General features: G+C 41.7%; 1 protein-coding gene across 1 annotated transcript; it reads right to left on the bottom strand.

Annotated features, from left to right (window-relative positions):
* Nucleotides 1-1,760: 1,760 nt before the first annotated feature.
* On the bottom strand, nucleotides 1,761-14,733 carry lrrc17 (leucine rich repeat containing 17). Its single transcript, XM_070928804.1, has 4 exons — nucleotides 14,461-14,733; nucleotides 13,230-13,728; nucleotides 5,692-5,847; nucleotides 1,761-2,203 (listed from the first exon to the last, which is right to left on the bottom strand). Exons 1-4 carry the CDS (start codon nucleotides 14,731-14,733, stop codon nucleotides 1,761-1,763), a joined length of 1,371 nt encoding a protein of 456 aa, XP_070784905.1.
* Nucleotides 14,734-15,266: the final 533 nt, after the last annotated feature.

Below are 15,266 nucleotides of genomic sequence, written 5' to 3'. Positions count from 1 at the left end.
AGTTGACGTGACGAATCAGGACAAAGTTGACTCTGTAGAGGCTGTGTTTGAGGCTGTCTTAGGGAAAACCAGCATGAAGTGTGTTAGGAAATTGTTGGGCCTTCAATGGGCCACTAGAGGGCACTGTGCTGTTGCACATAATCTATAACTGCAAGTTGTTTGCTCATTGCCTTAGACAATAAATACCAAGGTGATTTAAAACATATGTGACTGCACTAAGTAACAATTAACTAAGTTTATATGCTGCCCAGTGAACAGGAAAAAAAGTCAAATCACCTTTAAGGCTGAACTTTGCCAAGATCACTTCCTGCCAACACAACAGTCAAACTGAAGTAATTGAGCTGACGAGGCTGACATCCAGGATGTAATCTGTCTTTGTGTCTAATGCCAAGCTGGCAGGCCTTATTTAAACCTGGACGACGTGTGGCTGGACTTGCACTGATTGATACACTGATATAGTTAATCTGCCTTAATGATTATTGATTTAGTTATGTAATCCAGGTGTAGCCTTGTCCTTTACCCAAAATGAAACTTCTGCTCCATCTGACATTAAACGATCAATCTATGACTATAAAATCATTCTATTCATCTTCAACTATTTACTCAATTAAGCGACAAAAAGTTCTGCTAAATTATAATCTGGTTTGTGTTTTTCACTGACATCAGGAAATTAATTAACTTGTTTTTAAACGGTCTTGCGGCCAAAAATATGACATACCCATAACTAGGAACAAGAATCTGCATGATGAGAGTTCAAGTTTCAAAAAGGAGGTCGGCTGTTGTGCGCTGTCTCCTGCACACTGGGTGGCGCTAGTTGACAATCAGTGAAGAAAATAAATAAAACATCATTGACAGGAAGTCCATTTTTTGGGTGCCTGTAATAACTTTCGTCTGCTGAACTGTAACCTGTGGGAAGTTTCAGGAGGAAGTTAAAAACAAAACCTTGGCAGACTCAAAGTTTCCATCATCGTCACTGTTAAGGTCTGATTTCAGGCCATTTTGATAATTTAGTATGTTTAGCAATAATTATCAGTCATGATGCACTTGGCAGATTCCCAGTAAAGTGTATCTGGAAACTGGCATGGCCTCAACAGTGAGTCACTGTGTGATGCAATACATCTGCTTCAGTCTCTAAGTTCAGTATGTCTACCGTCATGTCTGTCCGTCACTTAGTAAAAGAAATTTTCAGAAAAAATAAACCCAATTTTATTTCCAGACAACAGGTAGACAATGTCATACATTAATTAATACAAAAAAAGACCAAAAACCACTTATTTTGAATAGAAAAAAGTATATCCTGAACTCAGTATCAAAATGACTGTAACAGAAAAGAAGAGAGCACCTACAGTTTATTGTGTGGGGAAAATTCAAAGAGACGTTTTTGTCGGGGGCTCTTAGATCTGATACAGGCTGGATTGGGAATGTTCTGCATAAAGATAAAACAAAAGCTCAAATGGCATCTCCTAAACCTTTGTTTGAAGTTTAAAGGTAAACTTAGCAATATGACATTGTAACTCATAATCTTTTCAAAAAATGTTAAATGTTCCAAATTGAGTTTTTCTGTTGTCCACACGAGATGGAGGATGTTAATGGAGTTTATCCCATAATTGTACTTTTACTCGTCACATTTTTATTTAAACATCAAATCACTGAGTCTACCTTTTATTAATCCGTTCTTCAGCCTGTCCACAGACCTCCATTTTAATCCAACACTCCTCACTCCACACTAAACCCTGCTAGTCCGCTGATCCACCACCATTCTAACTCAGCCTGATGATCTCAAACCTATTGGGCTTCTTCTCTTTCAGGGGCCGAGGCAGGCGCTCACCCTGCCCCTCGCCCGTTTCCCCCACCACCTCCTGCGCCTCATTGTCTGTCCCCCCTTGTCCCCCCTGTCCCGTGTCCATCCCTCCAGTTTGTCTATCTTTAGGACATTCCCCATTGTAGGTCTTGACGTAATCCTCGACGCGCCAGCCCCTGAACTCCTGTGGCTCGGAGCAGATCAGGCCGGTGTAGAAGACACCGGGGTGGTGTTTGAGCCAGTAGATCAGGTAGTGGATGTTGTAGTCGCAGATCCAGGGGTTGTTCTCCAGCGTGAGCTTCCGTAGGAAGTAGAGGTCCTCCAGTACACCGTATTGGAAGTAATGGAGGCTGTTGTTGGACAGGTCGAGCTCACGGAGGTACAGCAGGCCTGCGAATGCAGCTGGGAGGGGAAGAAAAGTAGAACGAAATAAGTTGCCATCTCATACTGCTGTGTGAATACTAAAACGTTTATCCTGTCTCCCTGGACACTCCCTGTTGGGTTATTTAAAAACCTGCATAAACAGATTTTTTTTGACCACTTGGGGACAGCGCAACAAGCTGTGAACACAACACTGACATAGTATCACCTTGTAAATAAGCACAGAGCAACAACAGAGCTATCTGCTGTTTTGTGCTTGTCAGGTAGCGTACAGAGTATTTATCAGAGCTGTTTTGATGAAAACAGCTGCCAACTGTGCCAGGAAACTATGCCTATGAGAGCGAACCAAAACAGTAAAATCATGGAACATAAAACCAAAACAATGAGATGAAAGACTCCACAGTACTCCACAGAGCTGAGGGGAACTGCAGAGTTGGATGATTTTCTGTGGGTCCATCACTACAAACGACACTCTTCACATTACACAAAGTAATTTGGCCCATTGTTAATGAAAACTAATAGTGATTTGTCCATCTTTGAGAATTTAGGTTTGTTAAAAGCTAGTCACTCTCAGCACCTGTCATTTATGGGTTAATGCACTTTAAGTTACATTTTAACACAATATGCAACTCCAGTATTCTTACACAACATCATTACTGTTCAATGACAAATGGGAGAAATGGGTATGCCAAAAATGTAAAGATTCTGGGCAATTTATTGACTATTGATTCTAAAATGTCTTTAGCATCATTTTCTTTCAGATGAAAGGAGAACATGATGATCACCAAAATTGCAGTTTCAGTTTTCAGAGAAAAACATAAAGCATTAAATGTAACACCTCAAGTTCATCATTTTGATAATAGGACATGACAGCTGTCTCTTATACATCTCCATTTATATGGGTGTGAATCAGCAGTGGCTTTGAGCTAAATGATCTCCAGCATCTAACTTAAGTTCATTAGTAGAGTTGAAAAGGTGACTGCTGACGTCCTTTAAAGGTTCCAGACGTTGTTAGCAGTCTGTGTAAACCGTCCACTAGCCTTGAGCCTAGCTTTGATCTTTGCAGAGCGGAAGAGAGGAGGGGAGGAAAATGAGAGGAGGAGGAAGAAGAGGGGGAGTGTGTGGAACTTATAGAGGTAGACAAATACAGTGAGAATAAAGAATTCACTGTGAAAGAAAAAGAAAAATGGACGCAGGGGACTAAAATCCTTCTAAGAACAATTTTCAATAATTGTAACAGATAAGTTACTGTTACTGCAATCTCATCATTCAACCCTAAAGATGACACAGATAGAGATAACTAGAGGAGAGGAAGGACGAGGAATGGAGGGATGAGGGACGCCCCAGTTTCACCTCCGTCTTATCTCTCGACTCATGAGACTCTCCCAAATCGTTAGCCCAGTGTTGTCTACTTTCATGGGGTTTTCAGGCACTGACGTTAACTGAAGTAATGTTCTCTGTGAATTATATTCAGTTGGTAAAATATCCATGACCATCAGTAGTAGTGTGAATCCACTGGCCATGAGACTTTCTGCCACTGTCTTTAAGCTGTCTATTAACTTCAGTGGCAACATGTTTGAATGGGCCAATAATAATATAAAAACACAAAGTTTATAGCTTATTCGCTTTGCTTGTCAAGAGTGAGATGAGAAGGCCGATACCACTTTCACATCTGTGCGTTAAATATCAAGCTACAGCCAGCAGCTAGCTAAGCTTAGCACAAAAACTGGAAACGGGGAAAACAGCTAGCCTGGTTCTGTCAAATAATGACAAAATCCACCTACCAGCACCTCTAAACCTCTTTTAATCTGTACAAAACCCATAAAATGTAAATATGACAATTAACCATTTCATGAGTTATATGCTGAACTAAGCTAGTCCTTGGCTCTGAGCAGCAACTCCCTGGAATCTCTGCTGATTGCAACGGTTCAGAACAAATGAGACTTTGTGATGAACTGCTAAACTAAGCTAACTCATCTAACTCTCTGCCAGAAAGTGAATCAGTGCCTTTTCCCAAAATGTCAAACTCTTCCTTTAATGACCACACTTTGCTTAGCTAGTCGGTGTGACATGTCAGTTCTTCCATCATTCTTCTTTCCGTTTATTCTTTGTTTCAAAGCATCCTCATCTCACCATCCTTTGAGACTACTGTTCATTTTTTTTATCACAGAAGAAATGCAGGCAAAGAGCTCTACTTAACAGCCTCATCTCCAAGTATTTTAAGCAGCACTCCCACCACCAGCATTGCAGATCCATACAACAAAACATCCACTGAGGTTAATGCTTTAAACCCTGTCGTGACTTTTCCAACTTTAATGTACATGCATTTATATTCTTCGAGCTAACAAAGGAACAGACAGAGTGGCACGAAAACACAACCCTCGTCCAACTTCAGCAGGGGTGATAAATCAAGGATTTACCCCCCAGGCTTGCCCCGCTCTTGGCAACAAGTCTCCATAACAAATAAACACAATTTCAAAGTCTCTAGTCACCATAACTACAGACGTCACTTTTGCATACATCCCTCTATTCCAAACTTGACTGCTGCTTCATTGTTGCTTCACTTACAGTAACACAAAGGAGATGCAGGCAAAAAGGATCTTCTACAGGAACTTGCAGAGTATTAAGAAATATTTTCTTCAGGGTTTGGAGTTCCAGCTGGGTGGGGCCCCCACATTGTGACAATTCCTAAAGTGTCAAGCTATTAGTCAAAGGAATGTTTGCTAAATTGACCTTCAACTATACTGTACTTTGCTGTGACTGTCTAAATTATTGCTTTGTCTGTTATGGAGTTTCTTCTGCGATGAAAACCCACAACAATCTGGCACAGAAATTTGCCAAAACCAACAATAAAAGACTACTGCAAATAATTGTGCATCTATTAGTAACAATCAGCATGTGCAAGAGCCTTTGTCTTGCTTTTTCATTCATGTTTCGGTCTGGCTCAGGTCATCCTCCACATTAAAAGCGTAAGCCAAAAGCCAAACAACCGCTTGAAAATGACTCTAAACGTTTTTTTATTTTGATGGTAAGAAGGAGCAACCATGATTGAGACCATATGTCACTGGCTATCACAAGTTCTCAGAATTACACAGAATGTATTATTCAGTTTCCAAATAGTCTTGGACACAGTGAAGCGAGCTGCAGCAGATTGTTTACATGTGTTGCAGGGTAGTGAATAAAACTACAAGGTTCTGTAAAGGATTTCCCTCCCAGGACATGAGCCCAGACATCATTAGCCTGGAGAGAGTAATGAGTCTGCACTTTTTTAATGATGCCACTCTAGTGCTGAGGCAGAATGAGTATACAGAACAGATATTCTGCTTCAGTATTATTGATCTTTTGAACACTAAATGATCTTGTGTTTACCTGATGAAGGACCTAAAACATTCCTAAACCTTCCCTTGATATTCCTCTTTGGCTTGTGACAAAGAAAAGTCTTATAGATTTTTTACTTTGTTTTAATTGAAACATTTTTAGATACATGAAGATGTAAAATGATCCAGTACCTGTGTCTATACGGTGCAGGCCGTTGCTGCTAAGATTGAGCAGCTTGAGGTCTTTGGACAGCAGGAACTGTTTGGGCCTGAGATGTTTGATGCTGTTGCTGGACAGATCCATCTTCACTATGTCAGATGGCAGGTCAGACGGGATGTTATTCAAATCTGCAAAGGAAAAGACAAAGAAACATTAAGTTCTTCAACTCTGGAATGACAGTGTGTAGAAAAATAAATCAAAAGTGTAAAAGGTCAAACTTAACACTTGCCATGAAGAAACTGAGAGAATGATACACATAACACAACAAATAAAGATGAATTCCTCTACTCCTGTCGATAGATTTACAGGATTGAAGCAGATGTGCACAACAAATGAAATCAGAATACAAAGTGCACAGTCCCAGAATCATCAGGAGAGCTGGAAATCAAATCTGTCTGCATTTTTATACATTTTCAAGATGTTATGTGGGTTGTGTGCAGCTCATAACCTTTTCGAGATGGAGTCATGTGTGACAGCATGTATAACAATATTTCACTTCTGTGCCAGGGATTAGTGTTCCCAGCCTCACACACACACACACACACACACACGCACACACACTCACACACATTTCCCCCCCTTGTAAGAGTGTCTTTGAAGGCTCTAATGTATGAAACAGTGATTCCCACATATTCCCATTTTGATAACAGATCCTCTCTGGAGTTGTGAGTCCCACGCTGAAGCACGTTTCACAAATGCTATATCATCCCTGCAATGTCGGGACGGTTAAAGTAAAGATTCGTCACTGTCAACACATTTTGTCCCAAAGCTAGAAACAACAGAGCTGACGCTTGAATCTAGATATATGGAGCTTCTCCACAGAAAAAAAGCCAGATTCATGTCAGGACCCTTATTGCACAAGTTCTACTTTTGTGAAATCGGCTGTTGGATCGAAGCCAGAAAAAGATTTTTTAAATGGATGTAATATTGGTCACTAGACTTGTTTCACCTGTCAGTACCTGTGAAAATGTGAAAATTGGATATCACATCTGCTCTCCCAATCATAGTGTAGCTCTGTTTAAAACTGAGTAGGTGGCCTCCGCAACCTGTATCATCAAAATGAAAATTGGGTGATTGTTTTTGAAGCAGTTTGCGAAATGGTTGCAGATGAGAGGAAACATGAGGATGTTTAGGCAGTGAATACTGACCAAGATATAATCAAACAGTGTTTATTTTGATATAAAATGACTGCTTAATTTTGTGGATGAGTTGAAGATTGTGGACAACGTGTGTGTGGTTGAGCATTCAGGTGTATGTGCATGTGGACTAGTTTCCTGCATGACTTTGTTTACATGGACTGTATAATGTGCTCAGAAGAATGTTCATGGCACTTACAGTGCAGATGTTGCTGTCTTTATGTACACGCTTTACTGCCACAGTTGTAGGCAGTTATCATGGAGGCATGGTGCCATAAATCATGACTGACTCATGACTGAAAATATAATTACACACACACACAGAGACAGGACACACAAATACAGCATGCACACAGATGTGGCCATTGCACTCAGGAAAGTAAATAATTATAGTTCAGTGATGTGATGCAGTGATAGACAGCTAGACTGACATTTACAAAGGCAGAAACAGACTGTGGAGACTCTTAAGTTCCACAAGCTATCAATTCTCCACAGTGAGAACTGGAAGTCCAAAGGGAATCCCACTCCGCCGTAGGTGTACATGTGTCTGCGACTTTGTCCAGGCCGATTTTCAGATTAGAAAACCCTGGAAACGCTTCCCAGGCTCACTTGTCAGAAATCAGACCTTCTGAGCCAGAAAACAAATCCTCTGTCCAAGAGAGATGCACCTGTGGTCTTCTGTGTTTCACGGTGAATGAGGATAATCTACACTGTGTATCCAGCAGTGACAGTAGGCCGAGACTGGATAAGTGGTGTCTGAGACCAGTAGGACCTGCTTTCCTCTAGATAAGAAAGCAAAAAATATGGTAATAGAGCTATTATCTTGCTCTGTTACGTGTGCTTCCCTCTTTTAGCATTGCTTCCTGAAGCTAAATGTGTTTTCAGGAAGTCAGACATTTTATCAGGAGCCCTTGGGGTATCTTGTGATTTTTAATGGAGCAAATCTTTTAGATAAAGTGTTAGGCTCGTTCCTACTTTAACATCTGTGCCTCCTCAGAGCAGACTGCTGAATGAAGAAACATACAGAGAGAAGGAGTAAGAGAGAGAGAACATGTCAGGAGAGTCATTCATTCATAACTGAGTTTGGACTGGGTTTTTGTTGAATCTGCTGGAGTCATTATTTCAGTGCGCATGTGAACATCTGTCCCTCTTGGATTGTGCTTTGTGCTTTGCTACTACCTGAAATGTATATAATATATATAAATTCAGTTTGGCCATAGGGTGTTACATTTCTGATTGATTTCATCATTTACTCTCTGGAGTCTAAACTGTAGCCTTTTATGTCAAAGTGCCAGGTTTGAAATTACTTTCTGCAGCAATTTAGTCAGTCATTTACCAAAACAGCCTATGGAGGGTCCATTATTAGTTAAACACACGTAGCATTAGTATAACACATGGATTATGTATGGCAGTAAATGTACAGCAGTATTGACATAGTTTGAACAGATAGAGCTGAGCTATTTCCATGATTTAGTAGCAGTGCAGGACATTAATCTGGACATTTATCTACACATCCTGCTCCAGGGGGTATGGACTAGCACTGCTAATGAATTATATGTACATGTAGCGTTAAGAAATTGTTTTTCCAATTGCCCCCCCTCCTTTCTTCATCATACATTCCATAAAAATGTCTTATAGAACACTTATAGAAATATATGGCAACACCTGCAGGATATATTTAATCAATGCATCAATACTTGGAGTAGGCGGTGCAATGTTTTATACTGTTTAGACAGTAGAAAGGGAAGCCATTCATTTTTTACAGTGCTGACATGATTACTCTGGGGTCAGCTGTGTGTAGTGCACTGAATTTATTTGTGGTTTGGACCCGTGCCCCAGGCTTTGACAGGGGAAATGACTTCTTGACGTGTTTTCTTAGCACTGCATGTGCTGCATGGTAACATTAGGTAGCAGTAAATGAGTTCATATTTAACATGTTTCCTTCTGAGCTGACTTCAAATGTATTTCATGTGAGGCACCTCAGTTGCTTAAAAGCACACATTATGTGACCCAAGACTAGAGGTATAATGGTAGCATAGGAAATATACTGTATATAGTACAGTTATTTGTCTAACATGAGGGTATGTGCAGTAAAGATATCGAGGGAGAGGGGAAGCCTTTTCTAAACATGCTGACAACTCTGTTTATAGCATATCACTATTACAGCGATCGTTGTTGTGTCCTCTCTTACAATGATGGTCTTCAGGGTTAAAGTCGTGCAACATTTTTCAAGAGGTTTATTGCCTTAATGCTTTAACTTACAGAACAGAATAGGTTTACATATTAGACGGACTTCCTTTCCAAAGGGCAAAAGTGCATTAAAGCTACTTTGTGTCCTTAAGAGTAAATAAAAAAATCATGGTCTGTTCTCACAGTGTTGCAGTGGCCTTTTCACCTCAGCGTGACATTTTCTATGGGAAACTCTGAACCCCAGAAGTTGAGCATCAGTTCAGTTTAATAACATCTGTACATTTCCAAGTGTAGACAGGACCTTCAAACTACTGCAGGAAAAACCTTCTTGGCGTCTGGCAGAGTCTTCAGCTGAAGAGCGATGTTTGTACTGTCCTCTTTCTCTTCCACGCTCTCCTGTACCTCTAACTCAAATGACATTATGGAAGATTCAGTATTTCTGCTGACTAACTGCCCGCTGTATGTGATCCAGGAAGTCCAGGGAGAGCCTGATATAACATCATGCATGCGTGTGTGTGACTGGGAAGCAGCCAACTCACCATATACATGACTCACTTTTCAGCTGCCCACTCAAATGGCTTGAAGTTTATATGGATGGTTTATATTACTTCTGAAACCAATGATTTCTTGACCTTATGAGCACAGTCGTGAAGGCAGAGTCTAAAACTAGGCCGAAACAATCAATACCACCCTGTAGAGGGGTTTTCTGAGCAACACCATGAGATGTGTGATAAAAACAAAGCAGAATGACTAAAAGCTCAAAAGCTTGTTTTGCACTAATGTAACACATCTGGCATATATCCAGCGTCTCACTAATACAATATCCAGAATTTCATGTGGCATGTTAGCTTGCCAGAGCCAACAGATATCTATGAAAACTAACTTTAAAGGTCCCCTGTCATACTAATTTCAGCTCTATATTTTTATTCTGGGATTTCATTAGAGTAACTTTGTATGATTCACAGTTAACAAAAACCTCCTTATTTATCCCATACTGACTCTTCATGCAGCCCCTCAGTTCAGCCTCTGTCTGAAAGAAGCCGTTTTAGACATCCTGAACAACCTCCATAAACTTGAGGAGTAGTCCTGAGCAGAGCGGTCAGTCTGAGTGGGTGGATGAGCGTCCCTGTACTTGGCCGGTGTGCTGTGCCTGGAGCAGATGACCTGCTGGGGGCGTGGCTGAGTGCAGTGACTGTATAGTTGTGACATCACAACCTTACGGAAGTCCTGACAGCTTGTTTCAAAGCACAGTTTCTGAATATGGGCCGTGTGCATTTCTCTGTGGACAGAGAGTCTCAGAAATCATTTGAAGGTACCACAGAGGAACTCTCAAGTCCACATCCCATCTTTGAGAAACATAGCCTTAAAGACTCCCATATTAGCTCTAACCACTCTGTATAGCAGTGATCTCCAGCGAGAATGATGTGGAGCCTGAAATCTGCTGTGGTTCACCTCAGAAAAACAGACTTCCAACCAGAGTGAGGGAGACATGGAGACAGGGGGAGGAAAGCAGGGAGAAAGAGATAGACAAGAGGAAAATATAGGGTTTGGAGAGAGTGTTTCCACTCTGCTCTGGGTTTTCTAATTCTCACTCCCCACTTGCTTTCCAGTCCCATGTGAAAGAAAACCGTCTCCCATATTTGTTCCACATCAACACACTCATGTTGTTTAGTTTAGCTTCTTTGTATTTTTAATCAATCTGATGATATTTTTCAAATTCATGTGGGTTATAGTCTGACACAACAAGTTAATTTTTAAAGCTGCCAGTCCTTCAATCTATGATGTTCCTGTGCAAAGCTGGGCAAAACGGTTGTTAGCTAATTTTGTGCTGGTGTCTTATAGGGGACCACTGTGTCAAGTCTATTTTTATGAGCTTTATTATTTTAGTTTACCTTGTGCTCACATAATGCATATTATTAATAAAAAAAGCTGTATCAAATTACCACAAACTCAACAAGCATTAAAGGTACCTTGTGAAGATTTTGACCGCTAGTAGCGTTATTGAACAGTGCTTTTAGAGGTGTGTCCCTGTTAGTTTGTGTTGTGTACGCATGTTGGCAACTCAATACACATTCCCGCCGATGGTATCACACTATTCCAGTATAGTAAAGCAATGCCACAACAAAGGCAAAGAAGAAGAAGACGAATGCAAGCTAGTAAATATGGATGCAAACAATATAGATTTTAAAATATTGGATTTTGAACCCTATGTTTTCAAAGCTATATTATACTACGGCACACCAAACTCTGCCAGCATCTGTAAGTGTTTAGACTGTTGAACAGACAAAAGGGGGAGGAGAAAACATAATGTGTAATGTTATAATCTACCTGTGATTGACAGCTAATACAACCAATGAAAACATTGGTGCTGGAAGGCAGTGAACAACAAAATGAAAAGACTCAAAACCTCGACTGGTATCAGCTTACAGTACAACTACATGGTTGTCCTTTCAAAACAAAAGCACAGAAACCATGTATCGAATGTCATGCACAACAGCTGAAGTATATTAAGCAACATTCACACATCGCATATTGCTTTCATCGTGGGGCATGGTTTAGAAGGAGGCAGGATGTGGAGAGTTATTACCATGAAAAAAAAAGAGGAAAAGATGTAGAGAGATGGATGGAAGAATCAGCCTGTGAGAAAAACAGAGAGACCTTGTAGTGGTTCAGATAATGAATCGATTCAAAAGTCCTACTGTAGAAAAAAGAAAATTAGGAAAATATGCAAAAAGCGTCCTCCAGCATTTACACAACACAGATGCTTCATTGTGTGGTTTTGGCTCGTCGATGCTCTGTGAAAGATTGCTTTCTGCGAAGGGCATAAGCTCTCCATTTATAGATGCATTCAATTGCACATTGAAACATGGACACAGACAATCTTTCAGTTCAGTGTGCTGACAGCAGACGCCATTTGGGTGTCAGAGGAGTCATGTTTTAATGCTTTGAAGAAGAGAGAGATGAAAGGGGTTTGCTGGACGGAGAGAAAACAGATAAAGGGAGAAGATGAGAGAGCAAGCAAGAATAAAGAGCCCCCATTAAAGTAACAAAAGTAACCCGTCTGCACAAATTCAGAAATTGTCATCGTTGCCTTTCAGTCTGTCTTTGAAAAGCAGCACTGAAACAAATTATTTTATGGAGCACTGGTGAAGTTACAGCCTCTATGATAGCAGCCTCATAGGGGCAGTTTTACACAGAGAGAGAACAAGATGTGAAAACTGGAGGAGCTGAAAGAAAGTTGGAGAAGCACTTGCTTTCCCTTCTTTCCTTTTTATTTTGGCTGATGCCTGCAGCTCTCTACCCATGCTGACTCTGTGTTAAAACTGAAAACACAAACAGATTGAGATGCTGGGGGTTATTCACTTCTTCCCTCTAAAATCTCATGGAGAGCACAAATCTGCAGAAAATTAAAGATTACACGATTCAAATTAGAATACAACACAATGCAATAGAGATGGTGCTGTATTTGCAAAAATCTGAGGAGCGCTGAACATCACAACAGACCACACAAGTACACAAACACACCACAGCTAAAAAATGCCAAACGATGCAGCATAATTACAGCAGGTAGCCTGATGTACTGAAATAACTCAAACAAGTAAGATGTCTTAAAGCAAGAGTTTGAAGGCACAGACCACTACCAGTCCAGAGCCTGATCCTTCCCTCCCAATGAGGTTCAGACGCCCCACATGGCAGACTTAATAAAACAAACACAACTCTGCTTGCACAGCCTGGTTGTAACCAAGACATTAGACAGCAAACTACTTCTCGTGCCCAGTTTCACTGGACAAGCAAGCTTGACTCTACACAAATGTACCTTTTTATACAAGGAACTCCTCTGCAGTCTGTTTGGTTATTTGATATATTTGGCAGGGAAATTATTTTTCGTCACACTTGATAACCACAGAACAAGTAGAAATGCTTCAGCTAAACACACAGCAACACTGGTTGATTTCACATGGGTCTGGCTGCAAATGGATTCTTTGTGTGAGTTTATGCCACCCCTCATATTCAAATTGACCCTTTTCTGAAGACATAGTAGCTATTGGGATTCTAATGAAGACATATATTGTCATGAAATTCGGACTAACCAACCAACTGACCGACCGACCAACGTTGCCTTTTACAGAGCCACAACACTAGATTGGCAAAAAGGTACCTACACCTTGACTTGACAGCCTCACCTTTGCTGCTGCAGTCCAGCAGAGGTTTGGGGAACATGTAGGTGTGGCACATGGACGTGGCCTCTGGCTTCACTTTGATTGGTGGAGGCCTGGGTCGCCCCCCATCTTCGACCCCCGGCCTCCTGTCCACCTGGTTGTCATTTGCACACAACGACTCCACACTCAGCTTCTTCAGCTTCTGGCCCCTCAGCGACGGGGGCTCCGCACATTTGGCGTAGTTGCCCAGGTTGCGGTTGCTAGGCACCTGCAGGGTCCTCACCAGGCTGTCCAATGGGCAGTGGCAGCTCCAGGGGTTGTCGTACAGACGGAGGTAGGTAAGGCGGGGCAGAGGGAGCAGGACCTCCTCTGAGGCGGTTTTCAGCCCGTTGTGCTGGAGGAGCAGGGTGGTGAGCTGGGAGAGGCCGCTGAACGCTCCGTCCTCCACCATGGAGATGTCGTTCTGCTGGAGGTCCAGGCTCTTCAGCTGGGTGAACCGGGAGAACATGTTGTCCCTCAAAACCTAAGGGGAGAGATGAGAGCGGTGAGATTAGACCAAAACAGTAAAGATGTAAGTCATAAAAAAGGCAAATGAGTTATACTGAGGGTTATATTTCTCTATGTATTCGTCACTACAAGTAGCACCTTTGACCCACACTCAGGTTGTAGTTTTAATGACTACATTTTAAATTCAATCCAACAGGACCAAAGATGCAGCTAAAAATAGAATAAAATCCACTTTGTTCATTCTTTCCCTCACTACTCATTCATTCAACAGCCCAACTCTTAGAACTTGAAAGGGTGAAAGTAAAGCTTAATTATACTCATTATTCACCAGTTTGATCAGTGTTTATAACTTATTCGTCTTTTTGTTATTTATTACCTCGCTGGCAAAGCATTTTGTTTTGTTCCTCTCAGCACCTGTGACACACACATCCTGTGTGCTCACTCCGACATGCACAAACTTACACACACACACACACACACACACACACACAAAGCAGAAAAATGTGTCTTTGATCCCGGCCCCAAATAAATGCTGCACAGATGCTCGTGGTATCAACAAGCTGGCTGGGTTAGCAGGTTTAGGGTCAGAGTAGGAGGCTTGAGAGAAGATTGGTGCATTTGTTACATAAAACTTTACTTTCTCAGAATCTGTTAATTATTGTTAGTTGGCTCTTGCAACTGGGCTGCAGCAGGTGTTCGGTGTCTTGCTATGTCTTTATATTTGCACGTGTAAATTGTTTGTACGCACCTGAATCTTATTTCTTGCCAACAGCAGGTGCTGAATATCTTTGGGCCAGTCCTGCATCACGGTGGTCAGCTGCCTGTCCTGGCAGTCCAGGTACTTCTCTCCCGCCTCCATGTATTCCTTACACTCCTGAGTTTGGCGTCTCATCACCCCGGCCCTGCCCCTGCCCCGTACGCGGCCCCCGGCGCCCCTCTCCACAGCCCCCGACCAAGGCCGTCTCCGGGCCTCAGCTGGCCGGAGGAGCAGCAAGAGGAGGAGGGTGGCGAGGAGACGCATGATGGGAGAGGAGAGGAAGGGAGACCTCTTATCAACCTCGTAATCAGGTCAACCTTGGAAGACTGTTGTCGGAAGATTGGTGTGACGGGACACAGGAGGCCGGTCACAGCTGTGTATGAAGAGAGAAACAGAGGGGGAGAGAGCGGGAGGTGAATTTTCAAAGGTCAGCTAACATAAATGGATTCAGTTCACCCATTTAGACACATCACTGCAGGTGTGTTGAACCAGTTCAGTGAATGAAACTCTATTTGGTTAATTCCACTGTGACTTCCACTGCCAAATAAATTGTGCTTTTAGAGGTTCATTATTTGCATCACATTTTATGACTTGAACATTGATTAGACAGAAATGAAAGGGTACTTCAAGGTGAATTAAACCTGTCAACAAAGTCCATCGACCATAGATTCAAACTGTTGTCCTGTCGCCCAAATGTTGAAGGTGAACTCTCACCGAATGCAGCGTGATACGAAGAAAACTGAAGTTCACCTTTATTCATTCATTCATTGGTCATAAACAGATATATATATACACAC

This window comes from Enoplosus armatus, chromosome 22, assembly GCF_043641665.1.
Source record: "Enoplosus armatus isolate fEnoArm2 chromosome 22, fEnoArm2.hap1, whole genome shotgun sequence".
Taxonomy (NCBI): Eukaryota; Metazoa; Chordata; class Actinopteri; order Centrarchiformes; family Enoplosidae; genus Enoplosus; species Enoplosus armatus.
Note: the sequence above shows the minus strand (reverse complement) of the source record. Positions and strands in the feature narration are given on the sequence as shown.

What these genes read in the sequence shown, in the direction of transcription:
- lrrc17 (XM_070928804.1), bottom strand. Translation starts at nt 14,733, where the DNA reads ATGCGTCTCCTCGCCACCCTCCTCCTCTTGCTGCTCCTCCGGCCAGCT. An exon ending in GCTGGACTGCAGCAGCAAAG is followed by an intron (nt 5,848 to 13,229) that starts GTGAGGCTGTCA and finishes TTTCCTTTGCAG; the next exon opens with ATTTGAATAACATCCCGTCT. An exon ending in CCTGCACCGTATAGACACAG is followed by an intron (nt 2,204 to 5,691) that starts GTACTGGATCAT and finishes TTCCCCTCCCAG; the next exon opens with CTGCATTCGCAGGCCTGCTG.